General features: G+C 38.3%; 1 protein-coding gene across 1 annotated transcript in view; it reads right to left on the bottom strand.

Moving 5' to 3' along the window:
- Positions 1-3,144: 3,144 nt before the first annotated feature.
- LOC117784578 (Krueppel-like factor luna) overlaps positions 3,145-19,566 on the bottom strand; it is a 33,887-nt gene continuing 17,465 nt past the window's right edge. Inside the window, exons 4-6 of the mRNA XM_034622342.1 lie at positions 5,395-5,415; positions 4,501-5,334; positions 3,145-3,448 (exon numbers count right to left, since the gene is read on the bottom strand). Coding sequence (XP_034478233.1) covers positions 3,276-3,448; positions 4,501-5,334; positions 5,395-5,415 — 1,028 coding nt within the window. The 3' untranslated portion in view covers positions 3,145-3,275. The remainder of the gene's footprint in view (positions 3,449-4,500; positions 5,335-5,394; positions 5,416-19,566) is intronic.

Raw genomic sequence — 19,566 nt, 5'->3', positions numbered from 1 at the left:
CCTCGCTCAACAGGCGATTTGGTTATTGGAGCGTTTTGGCTGATGGACAGCCTCGAATCCCGAATTCGCATTCAATTGCGGATCAGCTCCATGTGGCAGGCTCTCATTGATGGACACGTTCGCTGTGGCATGGCAGCAACAGCAACAGCAAAAGCAACAGCAACTTTATTGCTTTTTAATGAGCTCTATGTATCTGTATCTATGTATCTGTAGCCGTGTATCTTTGTGCTTCTCTCTACTCTACTCTCAGATGCATGTCAAGGGTACTTTTGATGCATGGCTCTTAAATATATTTGGTTTTAGAGTTGATTTAATTTTGTTTCTTATTTCTCTTAATTTTTTTTCCCAATTTTATGTTCATTAATTACAACATAAAAAAAATATTTATTGCTTTTGTTCAGCTTGACGCCTCAGTTTTTTTTTATATAGTTCTGATGTTACTACTGCAAACTTAAAAAGCCATAAAATTATGGTACACACCGTTATACTATACAGATAATATTTTGATGGCCCATTTAAGCTGTTGCATATATTCTATAAAAACTACTCGTATTTGTAAAAGTGAAAATTTAATTGATTTCATAAATCAAATTATTATTTAAGCAATTCGACGATACGAACAGGTTCATAATAACTGGCTATTTATTGGTAATCGTAAATTTATTATTATTTATTATCTGATAAATTTGTTAATTGACAAATAAAGTAAGAAATACAACTAGTAGTTAAGAAAAAGTTGTTAAAAAGATATAATTATAATAGATATATTATATAAGAAGTGAAAAACAAATACATTTTTCTTATGTTAAGCAATTTGGAGAGGACTTGTCTGCAGAATTATTGCAGTCAGTGTTATGTGATGCTGAGTTATTTACTTTTACTCATTTGCATGCTGCGGGTCATTAAACCTGGCGTCAACCTCGCATCGAGTTGACCTGAACATACATTTATATATATTTGTATACCCGTAGTATATACATTGGGTCTATATATTCATATTAATTAACCCAAAAAACCGGTATGTTATATATGTCTAACCTTTATGCTAAACGTGTCGGCCTCATCGACAACGGCGGCAGCAACAGCAACAGCTACTGTCTGTCGGCTGTGCTTGTTATTAATTTACCAATAAATTGCCGCTGCGTATACGTAATATTTCACAATTTTACCTTAATGACCAAAACGTTATTCATGCACTGATTTCCGCTGCAGGTGTCATCAGAGAAGAAAGAGGACTTTCAGCTGCAGCTCCAGCTTCAGCTCTAGCTCCAAGTCTAGTGGTAACCAGTTGCGCGTATTAGCAAAAAGGCCAATCCAAGGCCTCGCATTGAAATTACAAATGACGAGAAATTTGTCATCTTTATTATTGCAAACAACGCGCGCACAGCCGACGACAAACAACGACAATGCTGCCCCCTGGACAATTGGCGGGTGCGTGCCACAGCCAGAGTCAGAGACAGAGGCAGAGGCAGAGACAGAGCCCAAGCTGGACCCCGATCTATGGGGCCGTGCCGGGCCAGAGACACACACAAAGGCCGCGGCAGTTGCGGCTGCTGCTGCTGCTTGTTGACAACTTGCCACACATCTTTGGCTAAGCCAGTGGCCAGTGGCCAGTGGCCATTGGAGTGGACAGGGACAGGCCACTTGGTAGCCATTGTGCGCTCAATTGATTTTTCATTTAAATGAAAATCCACTACGGATTTGGCCCCAGCCTCTGTTGTGTGGCTTAATGAGCGACCGTTGCTGCCACAGCGGTTGCCACTGCTGCTGCCGTTTATTGTTCAGGTTCAGCTACGAGTAAATATGTTTGTTTGCTAAAGCCCCCCTTCCCATCCCATCACAGCATGGATGTTGCAAGTACGTGTATGGTACAAAAAGTTTATTTTTATTTTTATTTTCAGCAAAAAAATAGATGTCTATGTATGTATAAGGTATTGGCGTACAAAAAATAATACACTTTGTTCTCTTTATCTTTATTTTGCTTTTTATGCTTGCAGTTAAATTTCTGTCTCTGTGGATTCTTTAAATCTTTATATCTATGTGGCAGTTGCAGATCTTCCAGTGCTGCAGTAAGAATTTATCGACTCTGTGATCTGTGATTGCAGTAAAAATCAATTAGGAGAAGTTACTTTTGGCTATATAATTAAATGATATCAGCAACTGGTATACATTAAAAACTCTTTAGATAAAAAAATTTTAATGGAAATAATTAACGCGTTAACGTTAAAAAATTAAATAGATAAAGTAAAGTTAAAGAATCGCAAAGAAATCCATTAAAAAATGTGAGCATTTAAAGATTGATCAACTTAAACTGCGATAAATCATAGATAATAAACGTAAATTTTAATTTTCAATTCTTCTAAGTTATAGATATATAAATATGAAATTGTATTGTTTTTGTGGAATGTTAACTTTCTAAACTTTTGTCACATTTTTCGAAATGTATTTATTTTGTAAAGTATGCAACTTTTTCAAACTGTTAAAAGACAACTGCCATATCGTATGGTACAAATGTATCTATAGTATAAGTAATTATATGAGAATTTAATATAGATTATTGTCATTTTTATAAATATTGCTTGGCTTCAGCTGCCTCTTGTGTTTGTCTGTTTATCCTTCTACTTGTCTATGTTTTGTTTTGCATTCATATTGGTTTTTGTTTTGTATAATATTTTGTATGATTTGTATAAAATTTTCTACTTAATATCCAATATATATAAAAAATTTGAGCTAAAATTAGTTAAACCTTATTACTGGCTAATGGATATGTAAAACGTATCTCGTTTAGTATGTACACACAAGTTGCTAGCACCAATACAAATATATATATATAACTCTGTATATATATATACGATCCATATCAATATCAATTGTTGTATGTTTGTCTTTAGATTGTAATAGTATTAATTTGTCATTATACTCATAGTACCGCTTGTTAACTTGGCTTCTTGAAGGCAACGTCTGTTCAGATACAAAAAGATTTTTACAAATTCTTTTCGTTTCGATTACAGGCTAAAAATCTTACATCTAATTTGGGCTTTGAGTCCGTTTATAGTTCTAAATTGAGCTACTTAGGCATTACGACATAAAAACTGAACGTTATACGAATATACGATATGATGATGTATGAAACAGATATTTTTTTATAAATAATAAGGAGAAACGTCGAACAATTTGTGACATGACATCAGCGGCCTCATTGGGGCATATTTTTTTCCTATGTATGCTATGTGGCATCTGGGCTATAGTGAGTATTTCCATATGGCCGTTGGCTCTCAATGTCGTCGCATGTGGAGCGACAGATGATCGGAGCGACTGAAGCTTCGGGTGCACAGCTGACAGCGAAACGGTTTCACTCCCGTGTGCTTCCTGTAGTGTCGGGTCAGCTCGTCAGAGCGCGCAAAGCGCCAGATACAGCCCTCCCAGGTGCACACATACGGCTTCTCACCTGCAATTCGAATAAATAATTGAAGATTGAAGATTTTATTATCTTATTTTATTTGAAAAGAATCTTAAGAATCCCTTTATGCAACAAAAATATAAATATTTGAATTTAGAATGTAAACATAATAATCTTATTATATAATATAATTATTATAATTGTAATCTTTATTAAAGAAAGTAATATTAAAAGTTAAGTTTAATAAAATACACCAAATTATTAATTTATATTAAAATTTTTTATTTTGGATGTGACTACTGTAAAATGCTTAAAGTATATTTTCAAGCATTAGAAATATTCAAATGTAATAAATAACTAAAAAAAAAAGAAAATCTGAAAATATATAAATTTTCTTTAAAATAAATTAAGATTCTCACATGCACATATTCTTAAGTATTAAGACCTCTAATTAGTTAATTTGATTTTTGTTTGCCCAAAATACTAGAATATGGTTCAACTAAAATTTATATTATAATATTCCTCTTATTATTATATACTTAAATATGATTAAACTAAAATTTAAAATATTCCTTTTATTATTAATCTATTTATTTATTTTTAATCTATAACTTAATTTTTATACTTGGTAATTTTTTGTTTGCCGACTGCTTTTAGTCGTGCATAAATAAATAAATAAATATACTAAAATATGGTTTAACTAAAATTTATAATATTCCTTTTATTATATACTAACAAATACTTAAATATTAAGATCTCTTATTAGTTAATTTGATTTTTGTTTGCCCAAAATACTAAAATATGGTTAAATTTAAATTTATAATATTCCTTTTATTATATACTAAAATATGATTCAACTAAAATTTATAATATTCCATTCATTATATACTTTCTTTTAATATATTGTCTGTTCACAAACACTTATTTTCTTGAGGCACACAATAAATAGATTAATAATAACCTTTTCCACCATCCATTTATATGTATTCAATAAATAAGTTTGTCATAAAAGGAACAAGAATGTTATCTATTTAAAATACTTTAAAATATTTAAAATAAAATACTAGTGTATAAATAGATTAGTCATTTACTATCCTCACCTGTATGCGTGCGCTTGTGCGCCTTGAGATGCGAACTTTTGGTGTAGACCTTGTCGCAGCCTTCGGTGTCGCATTTGTGTACCTTGCGGTTCTTGGAGAGATCATTGTAGCCGCCATTGGAAGCGGTGTCGCGACTGAATGTGGTGCCGCTGCCCCCACCGCTGCCGCCAAAGTTGATGCCACTAAAGCTGCTGCTGTCCTTGCGCGTGCTGCCGCCACCCAGAGCCATGCCACCAAAGGCAGGATTCAGTGCCGCATGCGGAGATCCAGCACCCGTATAGCTCTTCCAGCTGGGCGAACAGACAGCAGCAGCAGCAGCTGTTGCTCCTACGACGGCTGCCTTGTTGTTGTTGCTGCCGCTGCTGCTGCTGCTGTTGGACGTGGAGCATTTTCGAGGCGTTTGTGCATCCGTGAACTTGTAGGGATTCTTGAAGAGACTCAACAAGCTGAACTTGCGATCATAGTCCTGCATTAGAGCATTGCTGGTGGCACTGTTGCTGGTGCTGTTGCTGGTGCTGCTGCTGCTGCCATTGTTGTAGCTGCAGCTGTTGTTGTTGTCTTCCTGCTTGCTAATCCGTCGATAGGTAAAAAAGAATGGCGATGCGGCAAAGAATGGCGAAAATGGCAGCTTCGAGACACCGGAAGCGTACAGCTGTTGCTGCTGCTGTTGTTGTTGCTGTTGTTGTTGTTGTTGGTGCCGCCCAAAGGGGCCCAACGTGGGAGCACCGCCAGTTGCATAACCAGAGACAGAGGATGAGAATGCTCCCGAATGCTTGCCATTACTGTAGTTACTATTATTGCTGTTGCTGCTGCTGTAGGTTTTGCTGCTGGCGGCTGCTTTGGTGGCGGATTTGTTGTTGTTGTTGCTGTTGTTGTAGTGATTGCTGCCGCTGCTGGTGGCGTGCGAAGTGCTTGCTGCAATTGTAAAGGCAATTGAAAGTCAGTTAAACAAAATGGCCAACTGTTGAGTTTTTATGGTTGGCAAAAGCTTAATGAGACTCGTTAAGTGTACCGGGTATTGGCATAAAAATCAGCTTAGCTTAGCTTTAGTTTAACCAAAGATCCGAGGAGCAGACGAGGCAGTCGCCATCAAGTCAACTCAACTGTCTGGAACACTTTGCCTTGTCAGTTAACAGTTGTACACAATTTCCTAATTTTGTTACCAATACCAATGCTGAGACTGCGACTGAGACTGAGACCTGAGCATGGTCCCGGCCAGGCCAAGTAGAGAGAGAGCCAGGCGGATCGAGTCATTGCATCAAAAACGTTTGCATGTCGCGTATTTTATGGGCACCCAGACAGAGAGTCGAGAGTCGAGAGCCGGACAGATGCTGGCGACAGACGGACATCAAATCCGTGCAGTCGTGATCCATTTAACCTGTACTTGAGCGGCGCCGATTGCCAACTGCCAACTGCTGACTGCCACAAACACACACAAACACACACACACATATATATATATATATACACACACAACTCCAGCAGAGGGACAAGTGTGTCGATTTTGGCGCCCGCGACATCAATTGCCAACAGCAGCAACTGCAACAGCAACAACATCAACAACAGCAACAGCTGCTGCCTTCAGTTAAGCTTGCCACAACGGTTGCCTGCCTGACGGCTGCCAATTTCCTCTAATATCTCCCCTCTCCCCACCCGATATTTCTCATTCCTTTAAAGCCGCTTCTTTCGAAGGGTTCTCCTTGTTCCATATGAAAGTTTTACCATTGCCTTCAAGCACTTGACTTAAAAGTGGAAGATTGCGACTGGTTTCTGTTTGCTTTTTTTTTAAATGTGCAAGTGCCACGAATGAACTGAATATTTCTTACTTAGTAGCAATTGAATAATGAATATTGATTAAATATATGTAGAGGTTAGACTATGTGAACCTATTGAGGGCTGTTTAGACTCATTGATTATATTCATAATATCTGCTTTAGTTTTTTATGACTTATCAAATGCCAACTGCACTTTGATTAGATCCGCTTAATTCTGTTAAAGAATAAAAGAGTGGAGTGTAGTAAGAAATGGTTTCATGAAAAAGTAAACATTCTGATCTAGTAAGTGATTAATCGAAAGATTAAGATACAATGTGTTTCTTGTAAGCGATCAATGAAAATGTTTCAAAAGTAGAAAGATGCACAGAAAAATATAATTATAAATTTAAAATAAAAATTTTTGATTTAAGCTTGTATTTATTAATTATATCTTCGGGTTTTGTGGGCTTTCAACCCTTATATAACAAATAAACAAACAGTCCCATATAGCTTCTAAACAAATTTTATAATTTTATTTTAGTTACTTTTGCCATTTCTTTGTAGCATTGCTAAATTTATTTCTGTTGCGCATATTTTATTTTTAAACTTGACCTAAACATGCATATTAATGAAAGAGGGAATTCCGATTCAAAAATGTTTTGCAATTTTAATTCAAAAATTTGTATTAATTAATTAGCAATTATGTTATCATGTTCATTTACAGTGTTTTATATCTTTATATTTCTACTTTAGATATTTAGCTTATATTTATTATGGCAGCTAACGTTTTTACAGTTAATAAAGTATTGAATTTATTGAATTCTAAAATTCTAAAAATAAATATATGATGTTTTATTAGATAAATATGATTTGTCAACTAAATTTTATAATTTTTAGACTGTGTTGCATTTGTTATTTTAAAGTTCTCTTAAAATTTTATTTTTATAGTACTTTTGAATTTATTTATTTATTTATTGTTAAAGCTACTGCGACTGCTTTCAATTTTCACTTGTTGAAGCTCTTCTCGTTTTGGTTGCCTGTCGCCTTTGGTGTGGTTGTTGTTGTTGGTTGTTGTTGGCTGTTGTTGCTGCTCAAACTGTACGAGTGACCCATGCTTAAGTGCTTTGTGTCTGTGACTCCCCCCGTGCAACAACATGACCGAGGGCCACAGACGGAGTTGCTCATTTTGCTGGCAAACTGGTAAACGGGCAAAACGGGCAAGGGGGCAAACGGGCAATCGGGCAACCGCAACCTGACTGACCGTCAACGGTCGCCCGGTCGCTTGTTTTAGCCTCAAGTGCTTCAAGTGCGTTAGAGTTTTAGACTGTCTACACATGTGCTCAGGGAACTACGAGTACAACTGAGACCTGGGACCTGAGATCTTGTTGTTGTTGCTGTTGTTGCTGTTGATGTTGTTACTGATGCATTTGTAATTTCCATGCCAGCATTTGGCTTAACAGCGCCCAAGGTAGCAGCTCAGTCTTTCTCTCTCTATCTCTCTCTCTCTTTCTGTCTCTTTCGCTGTGTGCCCCGTCTCTCGTGTTATTAAAATTGATGGCATTTAATTGAACTGGCCATCAACGTCAGCCCACAGTGCCGTTTTGCCATTTTGCCATGTGTGTTGCCCCATTTGCAATTGCGTCGCTTAGAAGGGACCATTCATTTGGCTTTTGCTTTTGCTTGGATATATATATGTATGTATATATGTCTGCTTGCTGTTTTGGCTGCAAGTGAGAGTAACTGCAATGCATATGCTAATGCGCATTACGTACCACTGTTCGTGGCAACAGCAGCAGGCGACTAACTGTCATATATTTTAAGTCCAAAAAAAAAAGAAAGAAAGAAAAAAAAATGTCCATTCTCCGTTGCTCAGTCGCTCAGTGGCTCAGTGGGCATATAATCACCGCTTTTACCGAAATGCGCACGCTGACTTCCATATTTCTGCCAATTTAGTGGCCCGAGTGGCAGCGACCCAGAGATTTGAAATCACACTTGTGCCTATTGCCAAAGTGGTGCAATAAAAAAAGTGAATGTTGCCCCGAGTGGCACACACACACACCACACACCACTGCGAGTCAAGTCATGTTTGTTGCAAGCAGCAGCAGCTCCTTTGGCGCGTCTTCAAAATGGTCGTCTTGGCCATAAACTGCTCATTTGACTTTGGCTGCGAGTTGCAAGCTGCAAGCTGCGAACTGTTGCGTTGCATTGCGTTGAACGTGCCGCCCGAGCAGCCAGCGATAATTATGATGAGGCTGTCGACCACAGCCAAGTCAAGCAACCGGGTTGCCATCGACATCGACATCGACATCGTCATCGACATCGACATCGGCATCGCCCAGCGTGGCACTGTGTGGTGCAATGCGGATCTCGCACCAAATGCGACTTGTTGGCAAAACCAAACAATAAATTACAAAAACAGTTGATAGGGTTTAATGTGCACTTGGTGTGCCGATTGGTTATAATTGACAGTTCGCTTCGCTGGCCAGCTTACTAGCCGGCTGTCTAGCGTCGCGACGTGCTTCGCTGCACCACTAGCACCACTGCACCACCGGCACCAGCAGCACCACTGGCACCAGCAGCAATCGACTCGTCGTTATGTCTGTTACGTTTCTTGGCAGTTAATTGCCAGGCGCGCGCACATTGATTTACTAGTAGATTTTTATATAAAACTGTCGTATTTAAGTTATAATTATGAAACAACATGGCGTATGAGCAATGCGATTAAGCACACATACTCACACACACTACACGCACACACACGCAGACATCGACACCACATTTTCGGTCACATCTAAACGTTTGCACATCTGAATTTATGGCATTGCGCATACGCCGTGGGGGCAGCTAACTGCACTCGGCCGCCAGCTTAACCACACACACACACACACACACACACACACTTACACACTCAAGTCAATATATTTCTTTTTGCCATTTTTCACACTCTGCGGGCGTCTTTTGAACCTTGAAATAAAAGTTTCCCACACTTGCGATAGGAGTCGGGCAAATGTTTCGATTTTCGATTTTCCTTTTAGCTTTTGCCTTTGCCTTTTGCTATCTATCTTAACTGAATTGAACTCACCGCTCACCACAGCGCGCTCCCTCTAAGCTCATCCAACGTTAAGCTCCTAACTCTTAACCACAGACTCCTAACTCTAACTCTAACTTTAACTCTTAGTCTAACGCTTTGACGCTGACGCTGACTGGCTCGCTGGCTAATCCAGCGCCTGATTCCCAGCCAGCCCAAAATGGTAACAGACGTAGACTTTGTGGCAGCAAAAAAAAAAAACTAATGAGCAACAACAGCAACAACAACCACAATAGCTGCAACAACACTGGCGAATGCAAACTGCACCTGCCAAACAGGCAAACAAACAGACAACAACAACCATTTAAGACTTTAAAGTCACATATAACAACGAATTTAATACACTTTACTTGCATGTTTAATAGAGTTTCTCTGCTTAAAGATTTAATAGATTTATAAGCAAGTGATGCTTGCCAACTAATAAAAATAAATTTTTTTAAATTAGATAATTAAAAATAAATATATTTATTATATATTTAATATATGTAATTCTTTAAATTTATTTATTTTTTTTATTTAGGTTCAATAAACATGCAGAATAAAATTTAAGGACAAGGCTAACATTTTTAATAATAATTAATTTAAAAACAATGTGCAAGTTCTTTAAATGTAAAATTACACATATTATGTTATATGACATATTATGTTATATGTTAAAGACATTTAAATGTAAAAGTGTTTTTTTTTTTTTTTTGTCAGGAGTATATTCAATCAATTTAAAATTAATCTAATAATAGTTCCTTTTAGCCTAGTTAAAACATTCAAAGATAAATTATTGCATGCTAATTATTTTATGTTAATTTAATCAACTCGTGTCTATTTAACAAACATCTAAATCTAAGCGATAAAATACATTTTCCCTTCTTAAAAATCATTCTGATAGTTCAGCGTTGCATTAATCATAGACATATCCTGCTCGGCTGCAACAGCTTGTTGCAAGCTGTCTAACTGATTCACTGATACCCTATGAAAGTGTATAACAGGCGCTGCCCACAGCATCATCGTCATCCTCCTCGGCTGTGACTGCGACTGCGACTGCGACTTCCACTTCGCCTTCGTTGTTGTTGGCGCTTCGTTAGCGGCTGCCGTTTTATATCTGTTTGTATTTGTATTTCTATTTGTATTTGGATTTTTTTATATGTCTTTTTCCATTTTTTCCATTTTTGTTGTTTTTTCTGCTTTGCTCGATTTGTTTTTTACGAGCAAATTGTGCAAATATCTTCAAGCTTAGCAAAACTGACAACTAGATAAATTTAAATGAATTTCTGCGCTCATAAGCTGACAGCAAAATGGGGCTGGTTGGCAGGCGGCAGCTCAGTTAGCCACGTTAGTTAACTGCCTTGTTGGCCAGGGCGCATTCTGTGCAAGAAAAAAATTTAATTGTTTGCTACCAATTATGTATTTGTCAAGTTAATTGGTATGTCAACGCAACTTGTTTTTTTTTAGTTGGCCTACTACCTGATGCCCGATACATGGTGGTGCCATCAAACGACCACCGCCAAAGCCGCAGCCAAGCATCAAGCATCAGGCCAAAAGCAAAGTCAGTGAAACGCCAGACGCATTGTCAATAAGCAGCAGCAACAGTTGCAGCTTCAGTTGCCAATTGCCAATTGGCAAGATGAGGCTGACGATGAGATACAAACGCAATGCCAATCATGCAGCCATTTTACACCCGGTCTAGGCCTGGCCAAAAAACAGCAGAAAAACAGAAAAATGCCCATGCCACAAACGTTGCACGTTGCACGTTGGCAGCCGCCGCGAAGGTGTGAAAAGCAATGCGAGGCAGTCCAAGACTGCAATCGTTGCGATCTACAGCTGCAACTGCAACTGCAACTGGAACTGGAACTGAAGCTGAAGCTGCAGTTGGACCCGTTTTGCTGTCGCCATTGATTGTCAGCGCGTGTTGCAGCAACCGATTGATGCACTGGCAGCAGCAGCAAACGGCGGCGTTGATGGATGGGCCACTGGCCAGTTGGACGGCATGGCAAAGCCAAAGCCAAAGCCCAACACCCAAACAGTCAAGACACCTCTGGTTAGCTTATCGCGCGATCTGAGCGCTTAACAAATGCTTTACGCTAATGACAATTTTGTTATACATTTTATGCATGCAACAGGCGGCAAAGCAGGCATGCAAGCAGGCATACATGGCGTATACGCAATGCCGATTGACGATGGACGATGACGATGCGTGCTACGATAAGGCGACGGCCAACAGTCGATGGACAAGTCGATAAATAAATTTATGCACAGCCGAAAGAGGCGTAAAATGTGCTATTTGATTTAATGCTCAACTGTGTGTGTCTCGCTCTGGTTGAGTGTGTGTGTGTGTATTTTCGCAATGATAATCGATTTATGGTGTGTGAAGTTTGTTTCTGTTTTTTTCTGTTTTTTTTTTTGTTTTGCTTTTTGCTGTTGTTGTGTTTTTTTGTGTCATTGCTAATTGTGTACAAATATGGACAAAAGCGTGGACACGAAGCAGAAAGAAGGCTTTCCAAATGGTCAGCACTCGTAAGTAGGCAGCATCCATTGGACCAAGCAGCCGTAGACAGAGCTAAGCAGTTAGTCAGCATCAGCATCAGCTTCAGCCACAACATCAGCTTCAGCTTCAGCTTCGGCATCAGCTTGAGCGGAAAGTTGCCCAACAGGCGTTTTAAAATGCCTCGAGAGAAATAATTTATGCATTTCTTTGTCTGCAGCAGATAAACGATGCGACGCTCACTTTAAGTGGTTTCTACATCTGTCTCTCTCCCCTCCCTCTCTCGGTCACTCACTTACACTCTCTCCATCTCTCTCTCTCCATCTCTTTCTTTCTTGACCATTTGCTTGTGGCAAGTAGAATTCTCGTTCTTTTGCCTGTTGGGCGTTTTTAGTGCTTGGTGTATTGATTAATTGATCGCATTTGTTATTGATTAGATGAGAACGAACATTTTCTGCTCAACTAGGCCAAAGAATTATGGAATGAGTTGGCAGACAAGAATTATGCCGGTTATCGATAACTTAGAAGCTGCTTAGCTATTTTAAATAAATAACATAAATAAGTTTATTAGCTCAAAGTGCTATATTTTAGTAAAATAAAAAAAAAAAAAATGAAAAGCTTAGTTCCATGTATCCAAATGATGTCATTCTTATTAAATAAAAGATATATATCTTTCTGTTTCGGCTAACAAATTTTAAAATTAATTTATATTTATAATTTCTTTTAATTGAATTTGGTATTCATTTGTTTCAGTTATTGACGTATTTAGCGTTCAACTTTATTCTAATCTTAAGCAATATTTGCACGTTCATTTTTAATTTATTGGTCATCAATAACTTAAGATCTAAAACTATTCAAAATTACTTTAACAATTCAGTTTTATTAATTGGTAATCGATATCATCCAATCTAATATTAAATATTATTTGTATGCTTTTTATTAATTTTTATTGTAACATATTTGTAATTTAAAAATTGTTGTATATTTTTTGTATACCTAAAGGTTTTCTAAATTTAAAAAATAATTTAAAACCAACTACTTGGTAGGAGCTTGTACTGGTATCTTTATCTTTTATCTATTCATTTTAGTTACTAATGAAAATGCTTATCATAATAATTTATATAAATATTTGATAACATTCAAGTAGATCTACATAAAGAGAAATTTGTTTAGTTTCACACTTAAAAATTTAACGATCCTTTGTTGAAGTCTTTATATGGAGTTGGTCTTTAAATTACCACATCCTTTAGCCATAAAACTTCGCCAAAGTTGAAAACTGAATGTGTTAGGCAAGTAAACGTGTGTCTCTAATATGCGTTGGTATCTCATGAATTAGAGTCTGGAGTTGGAACTGGAGATGGAGATGGAGCTAGATTTGGGAGCTGAAGATGGAGTTCGAGTTGGAGTCATAGTCGGAGTTGGAGTTGGAGCTGAAGCTGAAGCTGGTGAGCGGTAATTGCTGCGTGTTAATTCAAACAAATGTCGGGAATTGCGCATTTAATGTGAAAATGAAGAAACATTGCGCATTGCTTGGCCAGGGTGACAGACCGACAGACTGGCAGACTGGCAGACCGACTGGCAGAGCGCCAGACCGCTGACTGGGATAGCCATGGATGGAGTAGAGTGTTTATTCGTACCAGGTGCTAGAGCCAGGCCCAAACGAGCTAGCGAGTTAGGTGGAGCGAGTGAAATAAATGATCCCAGCTTCATGTTTAATTTATTTGAAAGTTAACACACATATAACAACTACAACAGCAAAACACAACAACACAACACAACACTAACAACAACACCAACAGCAAAGTCGCGACGCGCCGTCGGTGACTGTAAAACAGTAAAAACAAAATACAACGCGGAGATGCAACATGCAGCAGGGGCAAGCAGTGTCTAAGGCAGGGGAAAAGGGGAGGGATTTCGGAGATCGGGGATCTGCCGGCGAACGGGCATTAATGCGTCGTAATCACACTAAGCAGACATTAAATGCGTTTTCGCTGTTTGAGCACCAGCCCCAAAGTCGGGACTGAGCCATAGAAAAGCTCCAAGCACAGTCAGCCAGGCGAGGAGTCTATGCCACAACAACAGCAACAACTACATCCACAACAACAGCGCCTAAATGATTGATAAAATAATTGCCTGCACGTGATGCGCACTTAGCAAATGAACAAGAGAGAAATACAGAGAAAAACAGAGAAAAAAGAGAAAGGCTACGGCCTCACGCAATGCGCACGAGTCCAGTCCAAGTGTCATACCAACAGCTCAGCCAGCGGCATCCCAGCCCCAAATTAATCAAGTCTAAATGACACTAGCTGAAAGTGCAGCCAAAGAACGAGATTATTGTTGACCATTAAAGCTGCAGCAATATTAAAAGCTCTCCATGACAGCAGTTTACCTTTGAGCTTTTATGTCAGACGCAGCTTTAAATGAGCTTAATAAACTACTTTGGCCTTAAGGTAAATGAAAAATTTCCAACAAAAGTCAGTTATTTAATTTAAAATACAAACTAATAAAAATTAAAAAAAATTAGTTTAGCATTCGGCACATTGGAAATAAATTATTTTGAGGAGTGTGCGAAAAGCAGAACAATTTATTTTATATTTTATAAAACTTTATATGCTAAATTAAATATGCTTCATCAAAAAATTGGATATCACAAAATTTGTGGCTTGAATATGATTTGTGCGAAAAGCAGAATAATTTATTTTATAAAACTTTATATGCTAAATTAAATATCCATTATCAAAAAATATAATATCACAAAATTTGGGGCATGAATATGATTACGTCACTAGACTGTTACCTCGTGTAGAGGTTTCTTACATGATTTAATATACAAAAGCTAGCCCAAAGTGTACATTATCTTTTTCTTAATTTCCCTGCTTTACTTTTAACTGCAGCTTTCTATTAGATAAAGCTGCTGCAAGTTGTGCCAGCTATAAATAAGCCGTATTCTAAGCACTTCACACACACAAAAGCTGGCTTAAATTATTCATGTGCTTTCAAGAAATTTTCACTTGCGCTAAAAATGCAAGAGTTCTAATTCAACTGTTGACAAATGTCTTTGAAGCACATTCTTGCTGCCAAACGTTACGAATTTCTAATTCATTTCGCTCTCCCATGCCTTAGTGCCATTTTAGGCGAGTGTCATTGAAAGTTCAGCAGCCAAAAAAAACGTTTAAAAAAAGAGGAAAAATAAATAAAAACTGTATCAAGTCGACAAGGCCCAAAAACTGAAGCCAGGGCATTGAAAATCTAACGAATTATAACGTGGGAAACAAACTGAGGGACGTTGGCAGCACAAATTGCCGCAGTTAACGGTTCCTGTTTCGTCGCAAATTTGGCTAAGGCAGCGGACACAAAACAGAAAACAGAAAACAGAAACAGAAACCGAAAGACAAGCTGAATGGAAGCATCCACAAGGCAACCAAGCAAGCTGGCAGTCAGGCAGTCAGGCAGTCAGCTTGCCAACGATTGCCACGACAAGTGGCCCCCCGCACAGCACCATCTCCAACTCCGACTCCAGCTCCAGCTTCAGCTTCAGCTTTTGGTTGAGCTACAGTTCCAGCATTTGCCCGCCCACTCGTGCGCCACATTATTTCATGCAAAATCATGCCATGGGAACCACGAGCACAACGTCGCTTCTCCCCAAATACAGCAGTCTAGAACTATTACCCAGTCCCAGTCTCCATCTCAGTCTCTGACCATGGCCAGCCTACGTCTCCGTCTCCGTTTCCTTCTGAGTCTGCTGACTGCAACTAATGCACAATCATCGCAGATTATTTCATTTAATGTCAATACAAAAACAGCAAGCTAGCTGCGGCATCAACAGCCACATCTTTGCTGCCGCTTGCTGTGGCAACATCGACAACCACATCGACATCGACTGCGGCATCCTGGCGTGCATTGAAAGCTGAAAATTTGACACTCCAATTCTCAATGCCGCTGGGCAAACAAATTGAGTGGAAGCGATTGCAGCAACAGGACCAGGAACCAAGGGGCAGGGGCAGGGTTAGGCAGAGGGAGTTAACAGCCCGTTAGTGTTTTGCAAACGAGTTTAAACTGCTGTTGACTTTTGAAAAGTCTAAAGGGCCCAGCCAGTTCGGCAGCCAGGCCAACTCTCGGCCACATTGCTCATACGCTCCGTTTGACCTTGCTCAACGCTCAACGATCACAGCTATCTTTTTCTTTTTTTTTTTGCACAAATTTAGATATTCACTTCCAATTTTCTTTCATTTTTCGATTTGTTTTTTTTTTGTTGTTTTTTTGGATTTTTAATATTATTTATGGTCTGCACATTGTGATATTTATTTGCGGTCGCTGCGATCGCATCAGTCATGCGCCTTCCCCACTGAAGTGTGCAATCAATTTGAAGCCAAAGATTTGCATAAACCACAACAAACCACAACAAAAACCCAAACAGACAGCTATAAATGAAGTAATCAACCAAGGCGAGCACTGATCGAGTGAAATGTGTACAATTTGGCAAGGATGGGGATGGATGGGAAATCGAACAGTTGAAATGTATTCAGTTGCATTCATTCACTTCACATTTGAATAGGAAGCAACTGCCTTTCTCTATTCACTTCGTTAACTCACTCACTTTCCTTGGTGTACTCGTATTTTAAAAAATATAAGCTCAATCGTTAGATCCTTAAATTAGATCAATTGAGTAACTTTTATCAAATATTTAAGAATACCAAAAATATTATTAAGACTTGGTTATATTAAATATTAATTAATTTTACACATAATTAAATTTATTAAATACTTTTTAGCATGCAAAATAATTTCAAAATAAATTTTCACTTAAGAAAATCTATATTTAACATAAGTAACATTCATATAATATATTTATATTATGCACTTAACCAGGATTACATTTAACTGTATTTATTTATTACTACTTACATGCCAGTAACATTTTTAATTATAACTAATTGGATGTTAAATAAGTTATAACTATTTTTTATAATTATTACAAAATACCTCGCAGAAAAAATTAAATTCGATTGTAAATAAACGTGCCTTATTAAAGATACATTTTTTTGTATTTTAAATTTTTTTGTTTGGCTAATGATAAATCAGGAAATGCACCTAAAAATTCCACTGGCAAAGGAGTTGAATTTCCGTTGAGTTATGGAGCATCCTCCGTGGACAAGTGCAAACATATATGTGCATGTATGTCCTGTCTATTTAAGAGTCAACTTGTTCATGATAAGCAACCAGATATGCGAAGAGAACAAGACACCGACGACAGTCGGACAAGACAAGATATAAAAGCCAAACTGCCACAGTTACAACAAAAGGCAACAAGCAAAAAAAAAATGAAGAAAAAATAAATAAATAAAATAAATAAAGTTAAGTAGATATCTGGCAATCGGTTAAATTAATTTGTTGTCACCAGTTTGTTGAAATTATCTTGGCCAGGCTGTTAGGCAAAACAAATGTGTGTGTGTGTGTGTATATGCCCCCAGAGTCTGTGAGTGTGCTCTGTCCAGGTGGGTGGCAACAAGCAGCAGCGACACATGCCTAACAGTTGTTGTTGTTGTAGTGACTGTTGTTGTTGTTGTTGTTGCTTGGTTGGCTGACTGGCTGGCTGGCTGGTTGGCTGGCAAGTTGGAGCACTCGAATCGCAGCCCAACCCAAAAATTGTTCACCTGTCAAATCAGCGCGCTGCGATCTTTTATTGGCCACAAACAGCGGCAAAACGGCCAAGCGCCAATTGTTGGCCACAGCAGCAACAATAACAACAATAACAGCAATAACAACAATAGCAACAACAACCAGATTTATTTATTTAAGCGTCCAAGTTGTGCACCCATTTGAAATTGTGGCTGCTGCCTCGTAAAGACTTAATTAAGCCCCAATCTCGACTATCGTTGGGGCAGTCTTCCAGTCTCTGAGTCTCCGAGTCTCCAAGTCTCCGAGTCTCTGACTCTGTTGACCGTTCGTTTGGAGCGATAAATTTATGCCGCTAATTTGGCAGCGTTAACTCAATTTGTGACCACAAAATGCACAATTTGTCGCGGTTTTTGATTGCCAGCATTCGGATTGGCCAGCAGCACAGTGACTTGGATTTGCAATTGCAATTGGAGCTAGTTGGTGTTGGAGCTTGGAGTTGGAGCTTGGAGTCGGTAGACTGAGGCAACGCCCCAATCCAATCCCAATAAGCAGCGTTTTGTATAGCAGGTTTGTTTATTGTCTAATTATAGCATGCAGTTTGTTAGTTGTTGGCTGTTAGCTTTTAGCCAGGCCAACAACAACGGGTAAGTGCTGGTGTAACCAGATCGTCCAGCCAAATCGCGCCTCGAGCATCTCGTTGCCTGGGCACCCATGCTGCGAGCGACCAAGACGCTCACGAGTGCATCCAAACAGCGACAGAGGCAGCCGGAGAGGCAGCGGCAGAGGCAGCCGGAGAGGCAGAGCCATTGCCAGAGCCACAGACTCTTTATCAGACTTAACAAATCTTCGCCAGCGGCGACTCCACACACAATTGACTGTCGGCTTTGCCACGGCGGCGTTGTTGCCGCGTTGTTGCAGCTCTATAAAAATAAGATTTTCCCATAGTTTGCCGCTTCATATTTTAAACTGATAAAAGTGTGAAGTGGCTGAAAATGTGGTTCAGCTTATGCATAAAACGTTGGCAGCGTTGCCGCCTTATATGGCTTATAGCCGATGCTAGCCGATCCCAGCTAACTAACCAAACTAACTAACGGACTGAGCACGCACTCTCCGACTCCAACTCCGACTCCGACTCTCAGGCCAGAGACTCCACTAACTGGGCTCATAAATCTCAGCAATTAATTTTTAAAGTGTTGTCGCTGCAACTGCAGCCATGTGACAACTGTCAGCAACTACTTGCAACAAGCATTCAACTTAACTGAATGAAATTTGCTCAGATTTGTTTAGCCACGTTTGCGTAATACCCACAGACGGTTGAGACTTTAATTAAATTGAGCGAAAAACAAGCGTGATACGAAAATGGATGCTTACTGAAGCTCTAATTAACCAAGTATCTCATAGATACATGAAAACAGAATTTTATTCAATTGAGTTGCATTCAAATCGAAACCAAGAAACAAGTGTAAACTTTATTTTAAAGATAATAATTCAATATTAATGGAGAATATATTAAGAGGCTAAGCCATGATCTAACTGACATTCCGCTTGAAAATCGGTTTATTTTTGGTATAGTTATGAGACATCATAGTTTTTGAAAAAATGTCAATGGGTATGTATGGAAAATTGGATGATAGATGGCTTAGGATCGAAAAAATATCAAATTTTCTAGATGAACAAAATTTAAATGCAGAATCATTTTAGAGGCTAAATTATGATCAAAATGATATTCCGCTCGAAAATCGGTTAATTTTTGATGAAGTTATGAGAGATCAAAATTATTGATAAAATGTCAAGGGGTATGTATGGAAAATTGGATGATAGATGGCTTAGGATCGAAAAAATATCAAATTTTTTAGATGATAAAAATTTATATGCAGAATCAAATTAGAGGCCAAATTATGATCAAAATGATATTCCGCTCGAAAATCGGTTAATTTTTGATGAAGTTATGAGAGATCAAAATTATTGAAAAAATGTCAAGGGGTATGTATGGAAAATTGGATGATAGATGGCTTAGGATCGAAAAAATATCAAATTTTTTAGATGATAAAAATTTATATGCAGAATCAAATTAGAGGCCAAATTATGATCAAAATGACATTCCACTTGAAAATCGGTACATTTTTGAT

Source organism: Drosophila innubila (genome assembly GCF_004354385.1).
Source record: "Drosophila innubila isolate TH190305 chromosome 2R unlocalized genomic scaffold, UK_Dinn_1.0 1_C_2R, whole genome shotgun sequence".
Taxonomy (NCBI): Eukaryota; Metazoa; Arthropoda; class Insecta; order Diptera; family Drosophilidae; genus Drosophila; species Drosophila innubila.
Note: the sequence above shows the minus strand (reverse complement) of the source record. Positions and strands in the feature narration are given on the sequence as shown.